The 26,932-nt window shown below is 41.6% G+C and overlaps 2 protein-coding genes across 3 annotated transcripts; one reads left to right on the top strand and one right to left on the bottom strand.

Moving 5' to 3' along the window:
* Positions 1-99: 99 nt before the first annotated feature.
* LOC115109190 (tumor necrosis factor alpha-induced protein 8-like protein 1) lies at positions 100-15,890 on the bottom strand. Its single transcript, XM_029633852.2, has 3 exons — positions 15,613-15,890; positions 4,044-4,323; positions 100-3,793 (listed from the first exon to the last, which is right to left on the bottom strand). The coding sequence occupies exons 2-3, from the start codon at positions 4,313-4,315 to the stop codon at positions 3,505-3,507; spliced, it is 561 nt and encodes a 186-aa protein (XP_029489712.1). The 5' UTR covers positions 4,316-4,323; positions 15,613-15,890; the 3' UTR covers positions 100-3,504.
* Positions 4,968-26,932, top strand: LOC115109191 (coatomer subunit epsilon-like). 2 transcript variants are annotated; one of them, XM_029633854.2, is made up of 6 exons: positions 20,538-20,715; positions 20,887-20,949; positions 21,046-21,146; positions 21,258-21,410; positions 21,497-21,550; positions 22,204-26,932. In XM_029633854.2, the coding sequence occupies exons 2-5, from the start codon at positions 20,920-20,922 to the stop codon at positions 21,528-21,530; spliced, it is 318 nt and encodes a 105-aa protein (XP_029489714.1). In that variant the 5' UTR covers positions 20,538-20,715; positions 20,887-20,919; the 3' UTR covers positions 21,531-21,550; positions 22,204-26,932. The 2 variants fall into 2 exon arrangements, with proteins under 2 accessions (XP_029489715.1, XP_029489714.1); XM_029633855.2 differs by lacking the exons at positions 20,538-20,715; positions 20,887-20,949 and adding an exon at positions 4,968-5,146.

Raw genomic sequence — 26,932 nt, 5'->3', positions numbered from 1 at the left:
GACCAGGCGGAAGGGATTTGGCTGACCCAATCCAGGTCAGATGCACACAGATTACATTCTAATCTAGCTGCTGAAATTTAGCAGGAAAAGAGACTGGTGCTTTAATCAAGAAAAGACAAAGAATTTATTGATTTAAAAAAAAGGAGTATTCATTTACATATTTGTCATATCTAGTAAAGAGAAGGGACACTAAAACAATATATACATCACAATCCAATTTCACAATCCATCGGTAAAAATACAACATGACTTAAGAATCGTGAGCTTATCTGAAATGTATGAAGACAAATTGGTCAAATTGTTTCATTAAGTTTTTCATGAGTACAAGCTCTCTAAGACTTAACCCTGAGAAGTGTTGATATTGGGAAGAATGGAATCTTTGACATTTAAGTTCTAAACTAGCTCAAATATTCTGGGACTTCAATGTTCTAGTCCTGTGAGCATTCACTTACTGCAACTCCCCCAGACGTAGGGGGATATAACAAATAACAATTAAGTCAAAATGGAGACAACACAAAAGGTACGGAAAAAACGGAATGTAAAATTTGAAAACATGACATTCATCATCTTGTGCATACGGGTTTCCTTAGTAATGTTCCTTTAGAAAATATCATTTTCACAATTGTGAGATTGCTTTCCTCTTTGGCAAAGCTGCTACAGTAGAGAAGAGGGAGGTTTCCGTGACAGAGTAGATCCTGGAGGACACAGTGCTCATTACAACTCTGCTGCTGCTCCTCACAGGTATACACGGTCACTGAGAATACTAAATGAGGCCACAGAACAAACAGTCTCCTGGACAGGCTCAGCCATACAAACACGCAGAGATAGGTCTAGATAAACAAAAATAACATACATTATGTGCAGGATAGTAGGATATAATTCTAAATAACAATTTAAATTGTTCATAAAAAATACAAAAAAATCCACCCCAAATAGGACTTGCGTCAAGCAGAGATGGGGATCTCAATCACATTAAAGGGGGATGGGGTGTTGGAGCGAAGTGGATTATCTGTATTATTGGCACAGAGTAGGGGATTAATTATATGGAATCATGGAAGGTACAATCAGGTATTGTTTTGGTCTCTGCTCTAATCTATAATACCCGGTCTCTCCCTATGCTATGTGGCGAAACAGCCTGGATCTCACCAACAAAGAGAACCTCATGTAGGAAGCTACTTCCCTTTCCCATATCCTCCAGTCATTAACATGACTGTACATGGAGTCTCTCACCTGTGCAGAGACATCATTTACAGAAATCAAAGTATTTGCTGGGCGGTGGGTTCAGTACAGCTCAGATGAGGTTAAAGAGCTGATGAGTCAGAAGCTCAATGACACAGGTCATTGGGGCCAAAGCAGGCAATACAGGTATTTTGTTCCAAACACAGTACAGACTTCCTTAGGATATAGAGGCCATGTGGATGCTGAATCTGGATTATTGGTCTGTTATGTGAACTGTTACATAAAAATAAGTAACACTTCTGCACCTCTACAAATATTTTTGGGTGTGCATCGGCTCATGATTTTTTACTAGAATGTTTATTATTGCAAACAAACTACAGTGCTTGTTTAACCTCAAGTAGCACTCCTGTTTCTAAATACAGAGTCCCTCATAGTTGTCCTGAAGTAGGTTAAAATCTATAATTGTCCTCTTTCTTTTGCTCTAAAAGCATTTCAGCCCATTCAATTCACCACTCACACATACGACCTTTACGCTGTGGTTGGAATCATGCCTTGTTACCAGGGGGAACAGACACCCCTTGGTCTATATAGGAAAAAAAGACATTGCCAAGGCACTGGTGAAGTCCTCGGTCCAGAAATGATTGACAAGAGCTTGTGTTCTACGTTCACTGGATAGGTCCATGTTTTTCCTTTAAAGAAAGAAGCTAGAAGAAACTTCGGACTAACTAAAGCATCCTTCAGTGTTGTACAGTAATGTCGGAAGGACACACAAGAAAACACAAAAGTAAGTACAATTGAAGTCGGAAGTTTACATACACCTTAGCCAAATACGTTTAAACTCAGTTTATCACAATTCCTGACATTTAATCCTGCTAAAAAAATCTCTGTTTTAGATCAGGTAGAATCACCACTTTATTTTGAGAACGTGAAATGTCAGAATAATAGTAGAGAGAATGATTGCAGCTTCTATTTCTTTCATCACAGTCCCAGTGGGTCAGAAGTTTACATGCAATCAATTATTATTTGGTAGCATTGCCTTTAAATTGTTTAACTTGGGTCAAACGTTACGGGTAGCCTTCCAACAATAAGTTGTATGAATTTTGGCCCATTCCTCCAGACAGAGCTGGTGCAATTGAGTCAGGTTTGTAGGCCTCTTTGCTCTCACACATTTTTTCAGTTCTGTCCACAAATTCTCTATAGGATTGAAGTCAGGGCTTTGTGATGGCCACTCCAATACCTCAACTTTGTTGTCCTTAAACCAGTTGTCCTTAAACCTCAACTTTGTTGTCCTTGCCACAACTTTGGAAGTATGCTTGGGGTCATTGTCCATTTGGAAGACCCTTTTGCGACCAAGCTTTAACTTCCTGACTGATGTCTTGAGATGTTGAATATCAATATACGCGCATAATTTTCCTCCCTCATGATACCATCTATTTTGTGAAGTACACCAGTCCCTCCTGCAGCAAAGCACACCCACAACATGATGCTGCCACCCCCGTGCTTCACGGTTGGATGGTGTTCTTCAGCTTGCAAGCGCCCAATTTTTCCTCCAAACACAACGATGGTCATTATGACCAAACAGCACTTTTCGCACCAAAGTACGTTCATCTCTAGGAGACAGAACGAGTCTCCTTCCTTAGCGGTATGATGGCTGTGTGGTCCCATAGTGCTTATACTTGCATACTATTGTTTGTACAGATGAACGTGGTACCTTCAGGCGTTTGGAAATTGCTCCCAAGGATAAACCAGACTTGTGGCGGTCTACAACCTTTTTCCTGAGGTCTTGGTTGATTTCTTTTGATTTTCCCATGATGTCAAGCAAAGCGGCACTGAGTTTGAAGGTAGGCCTTGAAATACATCCACAGGTGCACCTCCAATTGACTCAAATGATGGCAATTAGTCATTCAGAAGCTTCTAAAGCCATAACATCATTTTCTGGAATTGTCCAAGCTGTTTAAAGGCACAGTCAACTCAGTGTATGTAAACTTTTGACCCACAGAAATTGTGATACAGTGAATTATAAGTGATAATCTGTCGGTAAACAATTGTTGGAAAAATTACTTACATGTCCTAACCGACTTGCCAAAATTATAGTTTGTTAACAAGAAATTTGTGGAGTGGTTGAAAAACAAGTTTTAATGACTCCAACCTAAGTGTATGTAAACTTCCGACATCAACTGTAAATGTCCACATACAATATGCATAACGTCAGTCTCTTAAAAACAACAATGCAAGCCAATAAGGCAACCCCGTGGTGGATTTCACACTACCAGGTAATGCCTCAAAAGGTTAAAGGGCGAGGGGTCAAAAGGTCCTGGGGAGAGGTCAAAGGTTGCCCTCGTCCAGCATCTTGTTGACTCCGTCACAGATCCTTTGCAGGTGGCCGCGGTACACCTCAGACGGCCCGTAGAGCGCCGCGAGGAAGTCACAGTCGGCAAAGTGGTTGAACACGTGGTTGACCCGCGAGTGGCTCTTGGCCGTCAGGTGGCGGTTGATGGCCTGGTGCAGCAACTCGCGGCACTCGTTCAGGATGGCGCTCATCACGCGCCGGTCGAACGTGAACTCGATCTGGTGAAAGCTGACAGCCGTCATAGCCAGTGTGTGGACCTTCTTCCTGGAAAGGGGACGCAGTAGAGATGTTATGCATGATGGCTTAACTACAGTAGCTGGCAAACCACATGCCATTTCTCTGAGGACCACAGCTTTTGTTCAAGCCCAACACAATGATTATTTTTATCAGGGCTGGAATAAAAACCTGTACAAATTAGCCCTCAACAACCATGGCGGTCAACCCTTAATCAAAGGCCATTATAACCCTGTTAATGCTCTCTACAGCCATAATATAATCATATAGCATAATCAACCTGAAGCTCTCAACCAGCACCAGCTCCTCCCCGCTGAACTGGTTGTTGCGGTAGAGGACTCCCAGCTTCACCACCATCTTGATAAGGTTCTTGATGATCTTCTGGGCCTCCTTGCGGTTGTGCGTGTACTCCTTCGTAACGCGGTAGAGCTCGTCCAGCACCTCGCTGCTGGTGTCGTCGATGAAGAGGTTAGCCATGCTCTTGGTGGCCATCTTGCTCATCAGCTTCTTCTGGGCCTGAAGGGCAAGGTTCTTAGTACTGAAGGAGTCCATAATGATGTCTGGAGGGCGAGAGAGAGGGAGGGAGAAAAGAGATTTGGGTCATACAGATGCACACTCACTGAAACCAGATGGTGGATTTTCTTCCTTCTTAATTATATACTGTACAGAGAGGAAATAACAGATGTTTATTTTGGATGCATTCCTGACAACATATGGGAAACCCATATTTGCCTTTTGCATTTCTAGCACCAGCAGATCATGCAGAAATAATAAAACATACTGCAGACAAACAATGAACTGTTTTATGCAAATTATCACATTTAATTATTTCATTTTCTCATCTGAATGAAGGCATTGGAGAGTCTTGCTACCGGTGTGCAATCCCTTAGTATAACTATGATGTCATGGGACATAGATTCTATTTTAATTGGTGACGGGGTCTTTAAGATACCAGTGACATGATACAAGAATGACATCATGTAGGAGTGATGAGACTCACTGCAGTTCTGCAAAGCAGCCAATGATAGGACTGTCTCTGCAGCTACCCGGCTGAATCCACATTTAGAAAACAAGAGGTTTATGTGAGGATGGGCTATAGCGTACGTGTGCACATTTGTGGAGGCTAGCTCCAAGCTGTGGGTGTTGCCTGCCAAAGCACAATGACTCAGAGGAAGCCTCAACACATTGTGGCAGCTCATAAACAATGGGTCAGGGGGCCACAGGCTTTCATATCTTCTGCATTTCCTCAGCCAGATGAGCCCGGTCCAGGGCCCGACAGTACTGCAGTAGCTTCTTAACAAGAACCCAGGAATGACAGGTTCAGGTTCAGCCTGTCTTAATCCCTAAGGAAGTAGGATGAGGTTACCTCGAGACGGATCCAAGGTCAGTGGCTCATTTTACCCCCCAAAGGCTAAAGTTATAAGTTTAGGTAACGTAAGCTGAGCCTGGATCTGTACACATCTCTAGCATAGCATAGCAATCATTACTCCATCCAAGATTAAAACATAAAACCTTTATTAAAATCCTAAATGTGACTGGAAGCTAATACAAATGCTCATATTTACCAACAGTAATATCTGCTAAGTATGATTACTGTAAAGCAGCTGACCGACTGCAGAATGAAAATGTGCCTGCTATGTGACTCATGAGATTCCACTCCAATCCGCATTATCTCTCCAAGAATACCAATTGGTCTCCTTCGAGTGTCAGCGGGACGCTTTTTCTTCCAAGGGAGTACCCACGTCAGAAACCAAATACAAGCTCTCCCTGCAACATTGTCAGAGGGATGTAAAAAAATATATTAAAAAAATATTTAAAAAACACACACACACCACTTTGCCTGCTACATTCAATCACAATGTGTCAATGAGAATCTGAACAGATGCTTTGAGGATAGAGAAAAGTACAGCTTCCGACACTGCACAAAGAAATCAAAGTTCACAAGCCTCTCTCTGCTGGAAGTATGAAAAAACAGATTCAGTGGATTAAAAAGAAACCTTTCAGAGCCTGGAGAATGAAGTGATTTTCAGGAGGCTCATTAAATTTCTCTCCTGTCAAAGAGAATAACTTTAATGGAGTCAGTGGCTGTGATGACTAATACTGCCGTGAAGAAGTAAAAAGCCTGTATTTGTCTTTCACCACAGTGAATCCAAACACTTAACTTCAGATGTGATGGATACTCAGGAGCGTCTGTAGTTTTACTCAAAGCCAAAGAAAAGACAACAAATTCTTCCTGGAGCTGGCAATCACAAATGTAGGTAGATCTCCCGCTCTCACGAGATGGGAGGCTTCATGAAAGGACAAGCGCTTAGAATGATGAAACATTTGTCTATCAAGGACTCCTGCCTTGTAACTGTGCAGTGGGAGTTATGGCCAAATATAAGCTGCTGTGTGAACTGGGCCCAGGCAGGGAAAGCTTGGATCCCATCTCAGCACTATTTATACAGGCACTGCTGGAATGGATTGAAAACAGAACGAAACATGACAGTGACAACATTACTGTGTTCAGCCAATATATCTCCCACATACAACAGAGCAATTAATACTGGTTTTCTTTGAGCTGGACAGGCACTCTGGAATGAGAGACAAAGTGCTGGCATATCAACTGGATTTACTTAAACCAACATCAGTGCAGTGTAATCCAGAGTGCTTAAACTATATAGTTTAAAAAAACAAGACCTCAGTCAAAGTAGAACAGGTAGGTAAACATGACTCATGGAAATGAAACCCGACTCGGCCTGGCCAGCGTCCCCAAAAGCACTTTTCACCTCCTGCAGGTGAAAAGTGGCCTCCAGAGGCTCAATGCTGGGTGTGCCGAGTGGCTCAGAAAGGGTCTGTGGAGGTTTGATGGCCAAACATGTGTCCGAAAGTCTGTCAGGTTAGTATGATTGGGTCAGGTGAGAGAGGACCAATGATTGGATACACCTGGAGCTCCCTTTCCTGTCCACTCTGCCGCAGCCCGCCCCCCATCCACTCCTAAGCCTCAGGGAAGATGATATGAATCCCCACCCATTTTCAATACTGCTCCCCCAACTCAAAACTAGACTGGCTGGCAAAAATCTGTATAGACATTTCTGTGAAACTATTTCAAAAGATCAAGGTGGAATAACTAAGCAAGCATGTCTGGAAATACTGTAACTATACAAAACTTTGAACAAGAGTTTATATTACTCAAGAGTGAATATGTTTTAGGCGGTGTGGCTTGCTTATAATTCCAATTGCATAGCCTACCCTACAGGGGGAAATCCCCACACTTCTTTAGTACTGTAACGTGTCTCAGGAACTTAGATTTACAGAAATGTATGACGTCACCCTTATCTATAATAAGAGACAATGCACAATGGTTATGTAAAATGTATTCGTGCTTTGTGTAGGGTCTGAACTGATCACCTCACAATCAGCTCTTCACATGAAACATTTCTTCTGTCTGGTAATGAACAGGATCAATTAGGATTACTGCCTCCTACAATTTCATCAAGTGTAGTTTTTACTCCTCTCTCTTACTGTCCTCTAATCTCTCCTACTCTTGAGCTGTTGCATAACAGTGGAGGCGCTGATGAGTGCTGGGAACTCAGTTTTGTATGGCTGTGATGTGTGTATCAGTGTATGTGTGTGTCGCTCTATCATCCTCCCACACAGTATCAGGGGTTGTGTGCACAGAGCCTAAGGGGGAGACCGTCCCTTTTTTACTGTCTTCTCAGATCTGAAAGAGCCCGCTGTGGGATTAATAATGAACGTGGCAGCATTAAATGAATCACAGATTAATAATTAATCTGACCAATTTGAAAAAAAATAGACCAGGGTAAGAGATTGATGCCACAGGTGAACCAGGAAATGTGGGACCTGGCTGAGGGGTCAAACAACATCAGGGACAAATGGTGGAAAATATTATGACAAATGTGAATGGATAGTGAGCCCTCGTTGTTAGCCAACTGTATGTGCACCTATAAAATGAAATGTGCAGCAATAGTATCCTTGTCATAGACATGACATAGCATTAACATAATATTGAGTAGGTTGAAAGTAAATACAAGCTGAAACCAGTTTAAAACAATAGACCCATAGATAAAGGTAGATGACTTGTGGATGACTAACTCGCCTGTTATCAGTTTTTGACAATGGCACCACCACATGGACTTTGAGGAAACATGGCATGCCTACAAAGGAGTTTTACATCGAAAAGTGTTTTATTGACCGACAGATAAGCGATCAAAAGACACACACACACCTCTCACACACACACACAGGCTCAATTCAGAATTGAAAATGCCTCAAATTTCAATAAAATTCCAATTTAAGTAGTAAACAGAATCCAGAATTGCAATTCGAATTAAAAAGGAAATGGAATATAATGAAATGCCTCTTATAGTATATATTAGGTGCAGTCTATACAAATATACTGTACATCTTGTACATAAAACACATTATATACAAGCATAGAAAATATTGTTTTAACTTAAAAAGAATGATCAAGAAAAACAAAACCTTATGCGAATTCTACGTTTTTATATTTCATTAAATATGGGAAAAATACTACATCTCAGAATGCATTAGTTTAACCCTCAAGTTGACCTTGAAGCCTTCAAAAAAGATGGACAAATGGACATCGAATTGGATATTCTAAGCACTAAGGTTAAAAGTATATGAACATTGCTTCCTAAGAAATGTAATATATTCTTTGGAAGTGTGACCTGTTAGATTCAATGAAACTCATGTTCTATAGACGGGTTGGTTGTTAAGCAACAAAACCGACGCGTGCGCAACTATGGGGCAAAACAGACAGGGTTGGCTTAGACTTAAGAACATGTAAACTAGATTTTGTCTCCAATGTATATTGAAATAAATACATTTCAAAATGAGCACTTGTTGTCTCTCAAATACATTGTTCGTTACAGTTGTTGGTTAGCTAGCAAATTTTAGCATTGACATGAAATCAGTCAAAACAGGACATAGTATCAATAACAAGATAAAACTAGCTGATACGAGCAACTTATGATTCGCCACATGGCAGTTTGTCATTGTTAGCCAGCCATCTGGCCATCCAGAATCACAACTAATGGACTTCTGCCCCATGGAAGCATTGCTTTGGTGACGTTAACAGCTAACCCATCTATGATTGAGTGGAATTTCTTTGAATAGCACTACATCCTACCTCTCAAACACAGAATCCTGTGGGTGTGGTCAATTCAAATTTTAACTCATGAGTATCTATGGTTGAATGGGAGTAAATTCCAAAATTTGGAATAGAGACACATGGCGAGGTGTGGATTAACATGACTACACCCCCGAGTAGGGTACAGTCAGAGTCCTCCCATCACTCCCATGTAATTAGCCTAAATTTGGCGTCATCCTGAACAAAAAGACACTTTGTCATTTCAATAAACGTTTTCACATGTTGTTATTAACATACTTGGCTGTCACAACAAATTATTTGCATGATATGTATTCTGCCACTAATGTGTTACCCAACCAGCAAACACGGACAGTAAAGCTGTCGCATTATACTTACAGTACCCGTCAAAAGTTAACACCTTCTCATTCAAGGGTTTTTCTACTATTTTCTAAATTGTAAAGTAATAATGAAGATATCAAAACTATGAAATAACACATATGGAATCATGTAGTAACCCAAAAAATGTTAAATCAAAATGTTTTAGATTCAAAAGTAGGCACCTTTGCCTTGATGACAGCTTTGCACACTCTTGGCATTCTCTCAACCAGCTTCACCTGGAAGGCTTTTTCAACAGTCTTGAAGGAGTTCCCACATACACTGAGCACTTGCTGGCTGCTTTTCCTGCACTCTGCGGTCCAACTCATCCCAAACCATCTCAATGGGTTGAGGTTGGGTGATTGTGGAGGCCAGGTCATCTGATGCAGCACTCTATCACTCTCCTTCTTGGTCAAATAGCCTTTAACACACCTCCAGGCTGTGTGGATCATTGTCCTGTTGAAAAACAAATGATAGTGGGACTAAGGCTAAACCAGATGGGATGGTGTATCACTGCAGAATGCTGTGTTGGCCATGTTGGTTAAGTGTGCCTTGAATTATAAATAAATTACATACAGTGCCACCAGCCCCATGCCTCTTCCTCCATTCTTCACGGTGGGAACTACACATGCGAAGATCATCCATTCAACCACTCTGTGTCTCAAAGACACAGCGGTTGGAACCATTTAAAAAAAAAAAATATTTGGACTAATCAGACCAAAGGACAGATTTCCACCGGTCTAATGTCTATAGCTCGTGTTTTTTGGCCCAAGCAAATCTTCTTATTATTGGTGTCCTTCAATTTGACCATGATGGCCTGATTCACACAGTCTCCTGAACAGTTTTTAAGCATTTATTTGGGCTGCAATTTCTGAGGCTGGTAACTCTAATGAACCTTTCCTCTGCAGCAGAGGTAACTCTGGGTCTTCCTTCCCTGTGGCCGTCCTCATCAGAGCCAGTTTATCATAGCGCTCGATGGTTTTTGTGACTGCACTTGAAGAAACTTTCAAAGTTATTGGCTTAAAGTAATGATGGACTGTCGTTTCTCTTTGCTTATTTGAGCTGTTCTTGCCATAATATGGACTTGGTCTTCTACCAAATAGGGCCATCTTCTGTATACACCCCTACCTTGTCACAACACAACTCCTTGGCTCAAACGCATTAAGAAAGAAAGGAATTCCCCAAATTCACTTAAGGCACACCTGTTAATTTAAATGCATTTCAGGTAACTACCTCCTGAAGCTGGTTGAGAGAATGCAAAGTGTGTAAAGCGGTCATCAAGGCAAAGGGTGGCTATTTGAAGAATCTCAAATATATTTTGATTTGTTTAACACTTTGTTGGTTACTACATGATTCTGTGTATTATTTCATAGTTGTTATGTCTATTATTCTACAAAAGTAAAAAGAAAAGAAAAACTCTTGAATGAGTAAGTGTCCAAACCTTTGACTGGTACTGTATGTCACCATTTGTTTAAATCTAGCTTTTTCTCAGGTTAATTGACGTTAACTGGCTGGCTTGCCAAATAAGTTAATCTTGATCATAATCGCTAGTCTTACATATGCCGCGTAACTACTTCGGTCTTTGCCTGCCCTTGAACGGTTTATGGTAACGGTTCATTTAGGACTTCCTATATGTACTTTCCACTTGCCTGAGACCAGCTGTGCAGACAACCCTACCAAATGGCCCAAAGTAGCCTATGGCAAAATCGACACCAATGGACTTGCCTAGTTAAATAAAAGGTCAAATTAAATTAAAATTGTTCAAACAAAACAGTGTGCAAGACATTTTGGCATCCTAGTTATAAAATCAGGGTAAGTTAGCTAGTTGAAGAAAGTTAATTGGAATCGGCTCTTTGGCTGATAATGGTGACATACAGTCAACGCTAGTTTCTGTTCATGCTAACATTATTACATTTGCATCAGTGTTTTTAGGAATTATGTAGTTTCTTGATTAAGATGACATGGAAGTACGTTAACAAAACAACCAACCAAGCATATCCAAAACTCAGCAAAAAAAAGAAAACGTCCCCTTTTCAGGACCAGATCTTTCAAAGATAATACGTAAAAATCCAAATAACTTCACAGATCTTTATTATAAAGGGTTTAAACGCTGTTACCCATGCTTGTTCAATGAACATGGGACGGTCGTTAAGTGGGACGGTCGTTAAGACACTAACAGCTTAGACGGTAGGCAATTAAAGTCACAGTTATGAAAACTTAGGACACTAAAGAGGCCTTTCTACTGACTCTGAAAAACACCAAAAGAAAGATGCCCAGGGCCCCTGCTCATCTGCGTGAACCTGACTTAGGCATACTGCAAGGAGGCACGAGGACTGCAGATGTGGCCAGGGCAATAAATTGCAATGTCCGTACTACAAGACGCCTAAGACAGGATGGACAGCTGATCATCCTTGGAGTGGCAGAACACGTGTAACAACACCTGCACAGGATCAGTACATCCAAACATCAAACCTGCGGGACATGATGACAACCACAACTGCCCGAGTTACACCAGGAACACACCAGGAACGCACAATCCCTTCATCAGTGCTCAGAATGTCTACAATAGGCTGAGAGAGGCTGAACTGAGGGCTTGTAGGAGTGTTGAAAGGCAAGCCAGACATCACCGGCAACAACATCACCTGTGGGTACAAACCCACCGTGGAGGGTCCATTGTGGTCTGGGACGTTGTGTCACAGCATCATCGGACTGAGCTTGTTGTCATTGCAGGCAATCTCAACGCTGTTCGTTACAGGGAAGACATCCTCCTCCCTCATGTGATACCCTTCCTGCAGGCTCATCCTGACATGACCCTCCAGCATGACAATGCCACCAGCCATACTGCTCGTTCTGTGCGTGATTCCCTGAAAGACAAGATTGTCAGTGTCCTGCCATGGCCAGCGAAGAGCCCGGATCACAATCCCATTGAGCACATCTGGGACCTGTTGGATCGGAGGGTGAGGGCTAGGGCCATTCCCCCCAGAAATGTCCGGGAACTTGCATGTGCCTTGGTGGAAGAGCGGGGTAACATCTCACAGCAAGAACTGGCAAATCTGGTGCAGTCCATGAGGAGGAGATGCACCGCAGTACTTAATGCAGCTGGTGGCCACACCAGCTACTGGCTGTTATTTTTGATTTTGACCCCCCTTTGTTCAGGGACACATTATTCCATTTCTGTTAGTGATATGTCTGTGGAACTTGCTCAGTTTGTGTATCAGTTGTTGAACCTTAAGGTTGATACAAATATTTACACATGTTAAGTTTGCTGAAAATAAACACTTGACAGTGAGAGGACGTTTCTATTTTTGTTGAGTTTGTAATGATAAACTAATAATACAGCCAGTCAGGTTCTGAGTAAAGTAGACAATTAAACATTGGAGTAAAGGGAGTACCCCACATCTGTACCCTACTCGGGGGCGTGGTCATGTTAAGCAATGCCTTGCCATGTTAATCTATTGAGCCCAACCCTGTCACACACACACACATTTTGTTCTTCAATCCTTGTGGGGACCTACAATTCACACACACAAATGTCCCAAAGGCATACTCTGTCAATTGTCTCTAGTCTGTCACATAGTCTTCTTTCTAGGAAGGTTTCACTGCCCTTCCACGCACAGACTGTTTCATATTTCCTAGGTAACAACTGAGGCTGCTGGCCAACTGAACTTTGCAGTCTTGTAAATCAGGTCAAACACCTCTGTACTGCTCTTGTCAATGAGTTACCTTTCATCTCCACAGGGATAATCATACATTTCCAACAGTGCTTGAGTGTCAGAAATCATGACAAACAGGTTTGACATTAATTAATGTTTGGGATTTTGTAGCTGGCTTCCTGGCCAAAGTGGACCTCAGTTCTCAGTTAGCCGAGCAACCAAACTGTAGCTGTAACTGACCCACTTGTTTGTAAGCCATAGCCAAATCAAATAAAATCCTATTGGTCACATACACATGGTTAGCAGATGGTAATGCGAGTGTAACGAAATTCTTGTGCTTCTAGTTCCGATAGATTACTTGTTAGATATTACTGCACTAACAATTTCACAATAACTACCTTATACACACACAAGTGTAAAGGGATGAATAAGAATATGTACATATAAATATATGGATGAGCGATGGCCGTGCGGCATAGGCAAGATGCAGTAGATTGTAGAGTGCAGTATATGAGATGAGTAATGTATGGTATGTAATCATTATATAAAGTGGCATTGTTTAAAGTGACTAGTGATACATTTATTACATCCAATTATTAAAGTGGCTAGAGATTTGAGTCAGTATGTTGGCAGCAGCCACTCAATGTTAGTGATGGCTTGTTTAACAGTCTGATAGCCTTGAGAAGCTTTTTTTCAGTCTCACGGTCCGAGCTTTTATGCACCTGTACGGACCTCGCCTTCTGGATGATAGCGGGGTGAACAGGCAGTGGCTCAGATGGTTGTTGTCCGTGATTATCTTTTTGGCCTTCCTGTGACACCGAGTGATGTAGGTGTCCTGGAGGACAGGTAGTTTGCCCCCGGTGATGCGTTGTGCAGACCTCACTACATCTCTGGAGAGCCTTACGGTTGTGGGAGGAGCAGTTGCCGTACCAGGCGCTGATACAGCCCGACAGGATGCTCTCGATTGTGCATCTTAAAGTTTGTGAGTGTTTTCAGTGACAAGCCACATTTCTTCAGCCTCCTGAGATTGAAGAGGCGCTGTTGCGGTGGGTGGACCATTTAAGTTTGTCCGTGATGTGTACGCCAAGGAACATAAAACTTTCCACCTTCTCCACTGCTGTCCCATCGATGTGGATAGGGGGGGTGTTCTCTTTGCTTTTTCCTAAAGTCCATGATCATCTCTTTTGTTTTGCTGACATTGAGTGAGAGATTATTTTCCTGACGTCACACTCCGAGGGCCCTCACCTCCCCCCTGTAGGCCATTTCGTCGTTGTTGGTAATCAAGCCTACCACTGTAGTGTCGTCTGCAAACTTTATGATTGAGTTGGAGGCGTGCATGGCCACGCAGTCATTGGTGAACAGGGAGTACAGGAGAGGGCTGAGAATGGGCCCCAGTGTTGAGGATCAGCTGGGTGGAGATGTTTCCTATCCACACCACCTGGGGGTGGCCCGTCAGAAAGTCCATGACCCAGTTTCACAGGGTGGGGTCAAGACCCAGGGTCTCAAGCTTAATGACGAGTTTGGAGGGTACTATGGTGTTAAATGCTGAGCTGTAGTCAATGAATAGCATTCTTATTAGGTATTCCTCTTGTCCAGATGGGTTAGGGCAGTGTTCAGTGCGATTGCCTCGTCTGTGGACCTATTGGGGTAGTAGGCAAATTGGAGTGGGTCTAGGGTTTCAGGTAGGGTGGAGGAGATATGAGCAAGGGTAGCAACGGAGACGCACATACACAGCGGGGTAGCAACAATTGTTTCGAAAAACAAAATCAATCAATAAATCAAAATCAATCAATATTACAACCATTTCACTACACCTGCAATAACATCTGCTAAATATGTGTATGCGACCAATACATTTGGATAAATAATTTCTTCACAGACACAGCTGGTTAAAGCTGCAAGAGGCAACTCATTCAAGACCGCAATTCATGCAAATTGAAAACGTTCTGATTCTCCTTTTACTAGTGACAGTTAGTGCTGTATAATAAATTGTACTACCTGCCAGAATAGACAGAGAGGGTATTCATACACATACAAGAAAAGCTTTCATCTCGATTATCTCAATAATAACAGTCACATATAAAACATACTTTTTTGTTGCTACATTTTGTACGTTATATGGGGTAAAATGCGGAGTAGGCCTCAAGCAGGCACATCTTCAACAAATCGCTTGATATACACTTCATACAGAGATGAAATAACTTGTGGAGGAAAGAAGGTTTGCAACGCGACAGTGGCGTTTGAAACGCAAGAAAGGAACATGATTAACACTCGGCTTCACCTTTTGGGTGGTATTCCATTTGTAAACCATTTTTTAAAATTAATTTCGATTTCTAAGGATTAAATCATTCACATCAGAAATGACAGTTGCCATTCAAAACGAATACATCAAACCAAAATACTGACCAAACATAAGGAACTAAAAATATAATTATAAAATCTTGTGTTGGCAAACTAGGTTTATATTCTACAATATCGTGGACCTATTATTGCATTTAAGGTCGAATGCCATTAGTTATAACTAGAATAGGCAGTGTAATGTAAATGTTGTGGGCAAATTGGGCTTCAGCCTTCCTTTAGCCAATTCTGCCACCTCCCATCCTCCATTGTATAGTTTCAAAGGACTATGTAACCTATTATTTGTTAAATGTTTCTCAAAGACTGGTCAAGCATAGGCTAAAATTACCATCCATCTACATTGAATTTACCTTTCGTTCAAATCAAACCGGATGCGGAGGGTGAGTAAAGGGACCGTGGATTACGCTGCTACAATTTCACAATTTAATCTAGGCAAAATCTCGAGTCTTCATTATGGCAACTCATAGCAAATCCATGTACATCACCATGAGTCGGTTCTTCGTCTTTACTTGCGATTCTTTGTCTTCCATGTAACTGTATGTTGTATCAGGTACTGGTGTGTAAATAATTGAAAGACTGTTTCTTCTCTCCCTGCTGAGCTCGGTTACAGGAGTTTGTAACCCGACTCCTCCTCACAAAAAGATTCAAATTTGAGGGATTTCGAAAATTCGAGATTGATGTTACTCTGGACCAATGGAAGAGCCCAGTAAAAATGTATCAAACCAATCATACTGTGGGAAATTCCCGTTATAACTTCAACATTCCCTGCCCCCATTCTGTTTCCAGTAATTAGCCTCATCTAGCTCCCAAATCCAAGGTTGGAAATTTCCCAATGAGTTGTTTGTCATAAACAAAAAGCCTAATAGACGGCACAATTATTTAATCATAAATCATGAAGATTAATTATTTGACCTAATTAATGGAAAATATTGCCTCAGTAGATGATTTCGGCAACGTTATTGATCAAAACTGATTTATATAGGACACACAACAGAGAGAGAGCGAGATATAGTAAACCAGACATCTAGGTGTTTTACAGCGGATGTTTTCTGGACCGGACAGCACCGTTTTCCCCGGTCTATGAATGAATGGGTTTAGCAGGAATTCCGGAGGGTTATGGTGTTCATTGTGAATACCATGTGTTTTAAACAATCAACAAGCTATTTTTCTCTTATGGTCTGGATGTAAATGGATATAAATAGGCCTAACTCATGCCAGATTTGATAGGGCTATTTTAAACATATATTGTAAATTAAAATACATAATATTATAGAATAGCACCACATTTACATAGCCTAGTTAGTTCACAGTACTCTGCAATCCAGTCGTCAATAGTATTGCATTTTATGCTTAGCCTACTGTCATCCTTATCACAAGGTAGTTTACCTTCACCTGCAAACTAGCAGGCCATTTAGAGAGAAAGCTTGTTAAGAAGCTCTGTTCAGTGGAGCATTTGGATATTGCAATGTTGTAACCAATGAGAGATACTGTAGCAAGCAGTGATACATTAGCTAATCTCTGAGCCATACAATAACTATCGAGATACACACTCTATTTAGCTTGAATATACACAATCATTTTTCTAATAAGTATACTATATAAATCATTTTAACACCCATAGAAAGGTGACCGAATAACGATTTACTTTTCATATTCTCTGTGATTAGTAGGCAAAAGACAAAACAAATATTTTCGTGTAAACAGAAACCAATGGACACACATGAGCATAAATGATGTAATGTTGTGTATTAACTGGATTTTTATATAAATAAACAAATGTAATCAAACATGGTAACAAGACAACATTTCAACAACATAGCCCATAGGGGATCGAATGGACGAGTGAGAGGTCGAGGCGACCGGACGGCGAAGGAAAATGGCGGAAGGAGATGATGGAGGGGATTCTGAATACAATAGTGGTAAAATCAAGGATAATTTGAGTATTGACCAAAATAATGGAAAACGGAGCAAAGTGGTATACAGTGATGAGAATGACCCTTCGTATCTAATAGGAGTACGGTTTGTTAATGAGGAGCAGCTGAGCAGAGAACCAGTCTTTAAGAAACCATGTCAGTTATCCAAACTGATGGAGAGAGTGCTGGGTAAAGGGAAGGCTGTGAGGATACCGAGAGGCGGGTTTGTTTAGATTTTTTTTGTGCTTCTGCAGATCAGAAGTAAAGTGTGTTGTTGTCTTAACCGATTTGATAAGTATGAAGTTTTGTGTGTGTCTCTTCAAAACAGGGCACCCCCTCAAGGTTTTTTAAATTTATCTGGCGTCTTGTGGAAAGTCGATTTTGAAGAAATAAAAATATATTCCTGGAGTGATTGAAGCACGTCGGATGAATCGTGTTGTGAATGGTGAAAAAGTGAAGTGTATCTGTTATTTTGATATGTCTCTCCCTACTCAAGTGCAGTTAGGGTATATTAACTACAGATTCAGAACATTTATCCCAAGACCAATGCACTGCGATCATTGTAAAGCTTTTGGTCATGTAGCAAGTGTTTGCAGAAGGGAGAAGCCGATATGTCCAAGATGTGGAAAGGATCATATTATGTGTTATAAAAGTGATAAATATGACCTGTTGCTATTTTTATTTTAACTAGGCAAGTCAGTTAAGAACAAATTCTTATTTACAATAACGGCCTACCACGTCTTTCGAATGCCCCACAGGGGTGAAAGAGAATGAGGTGGCCAAAGTCAGGGTTGAACAGAGCATTTCACATGCAGCAGCAGGGAAAAGGGTTGAGGGTTTGAATGGTGCCCCAGAAGAGTCCATGGTAGTGGATAGGCCTACGATGCAGGGGTTGCCTTTCACCAGCAGAATGCTGACATTTTAGGTTAAATATGTGGACTTTGTGGCATGTATAGCTATGGTAATTACTGAGGCATGCATGAGAGCATCTGCTGTTCCGGACGACTGTGTGATCACGCTCTCCGTAGCCAACGTGAGTAAGAACTTTAAAGAGGTCAACATACACAAGGCTACGGGGCCAGACGGATTACCAGGACGTGTGCTCCGGGCATATGCTGACCAACTGGCAGGTGTCTTCACTGACATTTTCAACATGTCCCTGATTGAGTCTATAATACCAACATGTTTCAAGCAGACCACCATAGTCCCTGTGCCCAAGAGCACAAAGGCAACCTGCCTAAATGACTACAGACCTGTAGCACTCACGTCCATAGCCATGAAGTGCTTTGAAAGGCTGGTAATGGCTCATATCAACACCATTATCCCAGAAACCCTAGACCCACTCCAATTTGCATAAGGCCCAAACAGATCCACAGATGATGCAATCGCTACTGCACTCCACACTGCCCTTTCCCACCTGGACGAAAGGAACACTTATGTGAGAATGCTATTCATTGACTACAGCTCAGTGTTCAACACCATAGTACCCTCAAAGCTCATCACTTAGCTAAGAATCCTGGGACTTAACAACTCCCTCTGCAACTGGATCCTGGACTTCCTGACGGGCCGCCCCCGGGTGGTGAGGGTAGGTAGCAACACAAATGCCACGCTGATCCTCAACACTGGAGCCCTCCAGAGGTGCGTGCTCAGTCCCCTCCTGTACTCCCTGTTCACCCACGACTGCATGGCCAGGCACGACTCCAACACCATCATTAAGTTTGCAGACGACACAACATTGGTAGGCCTGATTACCGACAACGACGAGACAGCCTATAGGGAAGAGGTCAGAGACCTGGCCAGGTGGTGCCAGAATAACAACCTATGCCTGAACATAACCAAGATTAAGGAGATGATTGTGGACTACAGGAAAGGAGGACCGAGCACACCCCCATTCTCATCGACGGGGCTGTAGTGTAGCAGGTTGAGAGCTTCAAGTTCCTTGGTGTCCACATCACCAACAAACTAGAATGGTCCAAACCCACCAAGACAGTCATGAAGAGGGCACGACAAAGCCTATTCCCCCTGAGGAAACTAAAAAGATTTGGCATGGGTCCTGAGATCCTCAAAAGATTTTACAGCTGCAACATCGAGAGCATCCTGGCTGGTTGCATCACTGCCTGGTAAGGCAATTGCTCGTCCTCTGACCGCACGGCACTACAGAGGGTAGTGCATACGGCCCAGTACATCACTGGGGCTAAGCTGCCTGCCATCTAGGACCTCTACACCAGGCAGTGTCAGAGGAAGGCCCTAAAAATAGTCAAATACCCCAGCCGCCCCAGTCATAGACTGTTCTCTCTACTACCGCATGGCAAGCGGTACCAGAGTGCCAAGTCTAGGACAAAAAGGCTTTTCAACAGTTTTTACCCCTAAGCCATAAGACTCCTGAACATGTAATCGAATGGCTACCTGGACTATTTGCATTGTGTGCCTCCCCCAAACCCTATTTTACTCTGCTGCTACTCTCTGTTTATCATATATGCACAGTCACTTTAACTATGCATTCATGTACATACTACCTCAATTGGCCCAACCAACCAGTGCTCCAGCACATTGCCTAACCGGGCTATCTGCATTGTGTCCCACCACCCGCCAATCCCTCTTTACGCTATTGCTACTCTCTGTTCATCATATATGCATATGTAACCGAAGTAAAATGGCTAGCTAGTTAGCAGGTGCTAATGTGTAACGAGCGATGGGTAACGATGCTTCGAGGGTGGCTGTTGTCGATGTGTGCAGAGGGTCCCTGGTTCGAGCCCAGGTAGGGGCGAGGAGAGGGACGGAAGCTAAACTGTTACACATAGTCACATTAACCATATCTACATGTACATACTACCTCAATCAGCCGGACTAACCGGTGTCTGTATGTGGCCTCGCTACTGTATATAGCCTCGCTACTGTTTTTCGCTGTCTTTTTACTGTTGTTTTTATTTCTTTACTTTCCTATTGTTCACCTAATACCCTTTTTGCACTATTGGTTAGAGCCTGTAAGTAAGCATTTCACTGTAAATTCTACACCTGTTGTATTCTGCACACGTGACATATGGAGAACTAAAAGAAGGAAGAAGTGGGAGTTTTTTTTTAAAACCATCCAGTTGGTGGGGGTAATACACCTTTTTGGGGGCTCCCGAGTGGCGCAGTGGTCGACGGCACCGCATCTCAGTGCTAGAGGCATCACTACGGACCCTGGTTTGATTTCAGGCTGTATCACAACCGGCCGTGAATGGCAGTCCCATAGGGCGGCGCACAATTGGCCCAGCGTCGTTAGGGTTTGGCCGGGGTAGGCCGTCTGTTGTAAATAAGAATTTGTTCTCAACTGACTTGCCTAGTTAAATTAAAACAAAACTGACAGAAGAAGAAGAACATCGCCCATGCACCTTAGTAAATACGCTGTGTGATGACGCGTCTGCATCTACGTGTCCAGAAAGTCATCCAGTCAACATGGCGGCGCAACAAGGAGATGTTGATGAGCTCTTAGATGTGAAAAATGCTTATTATATTGGCAATTAACAACAATGTATAAATGAAGCCCAGAAAGTGAAGGTAATTATCTGATGGTAAACCGTTTGTACAATGTGGCTAAGCCTATATCTTTTTCAAGTGTCGCTGTATGACACAGAACTGTTTAGCTAACAAATCAACTAGCTAACATCTCTAGTAATGAACTAGCTGTTAAAACGACAAAAAGTAAACTACTTATTTTCCTCTTTGCAGCCATCAACACCTGAGAAGGAGGTTGAGAGAGACATGTTTCTGTATAGAGCTTATATTGCACAGGTAACATAGCCGGGACAGTCAGTTTATAGGAGTGTACATTTTTCTTCCACCACCTATGTGCAATTAGCGAACACGCCTCATTCTGTCTTGTTTCAGAGGAAGTATGCTGTGGTGATGGGTGACATCAAGGCCAGTTCCTCGACAGAGCTCCAGGCTATCAGATTGTTTGCTGAGTATTGCTCCAACGAGGCCAAAAGGTCTGAACCCAGTGTTCAGAATTGTTATTGTAAACTGTCGATACACAACTCAAGATGAAATGCTCTTTGTTGACTCCTTAGCTGGCGTTACAATATAGTTTTTTTGTGTAGGGATGCCGTTGTGGCTGAACTTGACAAGAAGATGGCCAAGAGTGTAGATGTGGCCAACACAACATTCCTGGTCATGGCTGCGTCCATTTACTACCATGAGATGAACTCTGACGCTGCCCTGCGGTCCCTGCACCAGAGAGAACGTCTGGAATGGTAAAGACAATCACAGGATACTATTAATGTTTGTAGCCCCTGTTATGGGTGATTCAGTATGTTTATGTCCCTCTTTTTCTTTTCAGCATGGCAATGACCATTAAGGTGCTGCTGAGTTGAGAACATGTTGATTTGGCAAGGTATGTCCGCTCAACACGGCATCTGATTTAAATTCCTTTTAAATTCCTTTTAAATCGTTTTAAGTAAATTGAGCTAAAAGGATTCAGCAAATGTAAGAGTTGATCATTTATGGCATTGTTTACTTATTTTAACACCTGCCATTTAAAGGAAAGAGCTGAAGAAAATGCAGTAGGCCACACTGACCCAACTCACAACATCGCTGTTGTGAGTGTCAGCCCATAGTGAAGACCAGGGCATAAAATTAACACCTGCCAAATGCTGCTATATTTGGGTATTGGCAGGCAAGAATGTCTATTTCACAAGCCATGTAGGCGGGTGGTCAATTTGCAGGGTGGTCATCCCATTCGCATATGCAAATAAAAAGTGAGCACATGTGCGAGTTGTGATTTATAGCAAACAAATGCTGCAGTAGCTGTTTTCAAAATATTTATGCCATTTTGTTTCATAGCTGCTAATCGCATAAAGAAATACAAATCTATATCCCACCTCGCACAGCAACACTGCCTGGCTTTGTGCACTGTGCTGATAGATTAATTTTTGGAGGTGCTGCGCACAGGCATAAGTTTGTCTAATTTACTTGAAAGTGTACAAAGTGAAACTTTGTCCTTGTGTTTCATGTATATTTACATTGTTTGGTTGTTTTTTTTGGTAGTTTGAGTCTGCTGCTTCAACTGATAGCGAAGAGATGCCGTCTACTACTAGTGCGATTTTAAATCCCACACACACACACACAGACGCACCTGACACGACTCGAGTGGCCCCGTTACCACAGTAATCTTCCCCCCTGTAATTTAGCAATATATCACATTACTTTTTACTAATAAATGCTTTTGTTTTAGCAAGATTACAAAGAATGGTCATCTGTGTTCTGTTTTTGTATGGTGGAAAACATTTTTTGGCTGGTATAAATTTTAAAAAATCAGTGGCAGGTAGATTTTTCAATCTGGCTGGTGGACCAAAAAGGTCATTTTAGGCCCTGGTGAAGCCCCCCTACATGCTAGAATACTTCAGTGCAGTGGGCCCCATTAGCTCTCCACCTGAAATAAATGGTATTTTATTGACAGCACCACTCTCTCTAAATGTAGTCATCACTATGATTGAATTCAGCTTTTTGTGCAGTCATTAAGAATAAAACTCCATTTCAGTTTATCTGAACAGAAAAAAAAACTGCACTCTTGCTTTTTTCCTTTTTTAAAGGGAGGAGAGAAGCTGCAGGATGCTTACTACATCTTCCAGGAGATGTTGGATAAGTACTCCCCAACTCTGCTTCTGCTTAATGGCTAGGCTGCCTGTCATATGGCCCACAACAAGTGGGAGGGGGCAGAAGGGGTTCTCCAGGAGGCACTAGACAAGGTCATTACTTGCCTCAAATGCACTCTAATATCTTATTCTACAAAGGAATCTAGATGTGTAAAGGGTTGTTTTTAAATAAAGATGAAGACTAACTAATAGCGTAACATTATAGGACATTACAGTGACTATTGAATAGTACCATTTCAATTACTTTAACCAATTGATGTCTGTTGTCTCATCCAACCACAGAGCAATACAAGTTTAGTGTCATTTTAAGGGAAATACTTGCAACTTTTTCAATTGAACAGTAGGTGGTGCCAAATGCTATATTCTTGTCCCCATGGCCTGCAGTTAATCTGAGATGAGAAAAAAAGAATTGGCCAGAGCATAACCAGTACCTTGTTGGGGTGTCATGGAAGACTGATCCTTGGTTAAATAATTACACAAAAAGATCTCCCACATTTTATGCTCTTGTTTAGACTATGACCAGTGATTAATGTGAATACACTAGTACTATAGTGGTCGTATACACATTTCAGAACGTGTGATTAAACGTGTGAATGAAGCAGGGTAGTGAGTTTTTAATTTTTCCTTTATTTAACTAGGCAAGTCAGTTAAGAACAAATTCTTATTTTCAATGACGGCCTAGGAACAGTGGGTTAACTGCCTGTTCAGGGGCAGAACGACAGATGTACCTTGTCAGCTCAGGGGTTTGAACTTGTAAACTTCCGCTTACTAGTCCAACACTCTAACCACTAGGCTACCCTGCCGCCCCAAGTAAGGTCATACAGTGCATTGAGACACTGCTGTGAGAAACTGGGTGTTTTCCAAACTCTGATTTCCCCCGTAACAGGACAGCAGCCACCCTGAGACTCTGATCAACCTGATTGTGCTGACCCAGCACTTGGGCAAAGCTCCTGAGGTGAGACTTTGGACCTATATCGGTTTATGGGTATTCCTCAGGGTGCATCAGGTTTTGTCACAGATACAGAGAAATGTTTGTCTCAATTTAGGTTTGTTTTTGATTTGTTTGGCTGAAAGGTTTGCTGATTATATTATGCTCTTTTTAAACAGCAAGTAAAACTCATGAACACTTGTAGTGATGAAGTGTAATTTTTTTTTTATCTGTGCCACATTGAGGTGATAGTGAGTAAATGATAAATAGAATTGTTATTGTCTACAGAATGCTGTCTTCAATGGGTTCAATCTAATTACTGATAATTACCCAATCAAGGATATCTACAACTGGTGTATAAAGAGTAGACCTTGTTCTAATGATTTATGATAAATTATTTTTGGCATTAACATCCTTAAGGGGATTCTCTAGTACTGTTCTACACTTTTTAGCCAGTAGTTCTGAAATTAGCAATCACGAGTCAAGTGGTCCCTGAAAATTGCATCACATACAGTGCATTCAGGAAGTATTCAGAGCCCTTGACTTTTTCCACATTTTGTTGCATTCCAGCCTTATTCTAAAATGTAGTTTTTTTTCATCAATCTATACTTTTCCCTCTTTTTTTTGCAAATGCATTAAAAATGAAAAACAATCACATTTAAATAACAATTCAGACCCTTTACTCAGTGCTTTGTTGAAGCACCTTTGGCAGCGATTACAGCCTTGAGTCTTGGGTATGACGCTACGAGCTTGGCACACATGTATTTGGGGAGTTTCTCCCATTCTTCTCTGCAGATCCCCTCAAGCTCTGTCAGGTTGGATGGGGAGCGTCGCTGCACAGCTATTTTCAGGTATCTCCAGAGATGTTTAAATCGGGTTCAAGTCCGGGCTCTGGGTGGGCCACTCACAGACATTCAGAGACTTGTCCCAAAGCCACTCCTGTATTGTTTTGGCTGTGTGCTTAGGGTCGTTGTCCTGTTGGAAGGTGAACCTTTTCCCCAGTCTGAGGTCGTGAGTGCTCTGGAGAAGAGTTTCATCAAGGATCTCTCTGTACCTTGCTCCATTCATCTTTCCCTCGATCCTGACTAGTCTCCCTGCCCCTGAAAAACATCACCACAGCATGATGCTGCCACCACCATGCTTCACCGTAGAGATGGTGCCAAGTTTCCTCCAGATGTGATGCTTGGTATTCAGGCCAAAGAGTTCAATCTTGGTTTCATCAGACCAGAGAATCTTTTTTCTCATGGTCTGAGTCCTTAGGTGCCTTTTGGCCAACTCCTGTCTCTGAGCTCTATGGACAATTCCTTCGACCACATGGCTTGGTTTTTGCTCTGTCATGCACTGTCAACTGTGGGACCTTATATGGACCGGTGTGTGCCTTTCCAAATAATTTCCAATCAATTGATTTTACTACAGGTGGACTCCAATCAAGTTGTAGAAACATCTCAAGGATGATCAGTAGAAACAGGATGCACCTAAGCTCAATTACGAGTCTCATAGCTCATGTAAATAAGGTATTTCTGTATACATCTTTTTTTATATATATACAATTGCAAACATTTCTAAAAAACTGTTTTCGCTTTGTCATTATGGGGTATTGTGTATAAAAAAAATAAAGTTTAATCCATTTTAGAATACGGCTGTAATGTGGAAAAGGGGAAGGGGTCTGAATACTTTCCGATTACACTGTGCACCACGTCATTGTTCTCACTCAGCTGTGGGTGCATCTTGTTAGCTGCTAGGGGGCTGGCCCACGTTTGGGAAAATGTAGCACAACTTCCAGAAAAATAATTGCCTTCAAACTAGGGATTTCCTGGGTAATTGAGGTAAAACAGTAATTCTGCTCTTAGATGATGTATGTATGAACTACACAGTGACTGTTTACATGCACACCAATAATTCAATGTTTTTCTGGTTTTCTGAGCATGAGCAGTCTTTCAAATTATTAGGACATGTGAACACCTTAATTGGCATTCCAGCTGTGTATTTGATTTGCGAATATGCCAGCACCATCTGAGTGAGCCTCCCCTTTTAGCGCGAGTGAAGTGAGTTCGAAACAACAATGTTTGTCTTAAAGTAGTTTTCGCATACAAACTCAATCAAATAGGCTTCCCAAAGATAACATGTTCGCTGTGTTAGAATGTTTATTTTGATTGGTGATTTTCTACATTTATCAGTCCCATCAGGTAGCCTGATTTCAGAAGTGTTCATGTAAACAGGGTTATTAGGGAAATTGTTAATCTTGCAAAGCATGTAAATCTTTTATTGGAATATTATATTAATCTGACTTCTCAATAATCACATGATTGTGTGCATGTAACCGTACTCATTGACACATTCAGCCCAAATCAGAAGGTATAAAAATAAAATAAAAAGTAGTTGCCGAAGTTCAGGAGCATGTCTTTAACATCAATCTGTTATGCATCTGTTCACAGGGAACCAACCGGTATCTCTCTCAACTGAATGATGCCCATAGAGCTCACCGCTTCCTTAAAGATTACCTGTATGTTGATTTAATTTGCCCGTACACATCAATGCATTCTTCAGCTGTTGGTCAGTCTTTGCTCTCTTGGAACTAAATCAAATGATTTGATTGGCAGCACTTCAGGATATCTAGTCCAATGAGATTTAAATACGGTCTGATTTTGACTCAGACTTCACTACACATAATTACTCAATAAAGAAGTGCAAATAAACATTGAAATGTCAGGTTGTTTCACTCAACGGACCAGGTTATTTCAGTACACAACAGTTTTACTAGTTAAACATGTTCTACTGTGTGTTAAATGTTAATTTATTCTTGCCTCAGGAGAATGAATTTGACACTGTCGATGCAGTATGCTCCCACTGCGACTGTTTGACACAATGAAGGAATTTGTTTGGACGACAAAACATCATGAATACTGGACTCTAAATTGTATGGATTAAAATTGACATGCACATTTAGACATTTTTATATATTTAAAAAAAACTTTTATTTTGCAGAACTTTATCATAATAATATTACCTTTTTATGTAGTGGACACAGATTTGATTTATACTCCGAAGTAGTTGTAGTACATGAAATGTCCCTTTTGATAATGTCTCTGTTTGTAACATTTCCATTTCTCTAAATTGATAAATTGCCTCCTGTGTAACTGTTTTCTATAAACATTCCTCTGAATTGACAATACATGTTTTATGACCCTGTTTA

The sequence above is a fragment of the Oncorhynchus nerka genome, linkage group LG25 (genome assembly GCF_034236695.1).
Source record: "Oncorhynchus nerka isolate Pitt River linkage group LG25, Oner_Uvic_2.0, whole genome shotgun sequence".
NCBI lineage: Eukaryota > Metazoa > Chordata > Actinopteri > Salmoniformes > Salmonidae > Oncorhynchus > Oncorhynchus nerka.
The sequence above is the reverse complement of the archived record's forward strand: the minus strand, read 5'-3'. Positions and strand labels throughout refer to the sequence as shown.

Coding starts and splice junctions, on each gene's coding strand:
- LOC115109191 (XM_029633854.2), top strand. CDS start 20,920: ATGTTTCTGTATAGAGCTTATATTGCACAG. Junction 21,147..21,257: donor TGCTCCAACGAGGCCAAAAG/GTCTGAACCCAG, acceptor TTTTTTGTGTAG/GGATGCCGTTGTGGCTGAAC. Junction 21,411..21,496: donor CAGAGAGAACGTCTGGAATG/GTAAAGACAATC, acceptor TTTTCTTTTCAG/CATGGCAATGACCATTAAGG.
- LOC115109190 (XM_029633852.2), bottom strand. CDS start 4,315: ATGGACTCCTTCAGTACTAAGAACCTTGCCCTTCAGGCCCAGAAGAAG. Junction 3,794..4,043: donor GTGCTGGTTGAGAGCTTCAG/GTTGATTATGCT, acceptor TCCCCTTTCCAG/GAAGAAGGTCCACACACTGG.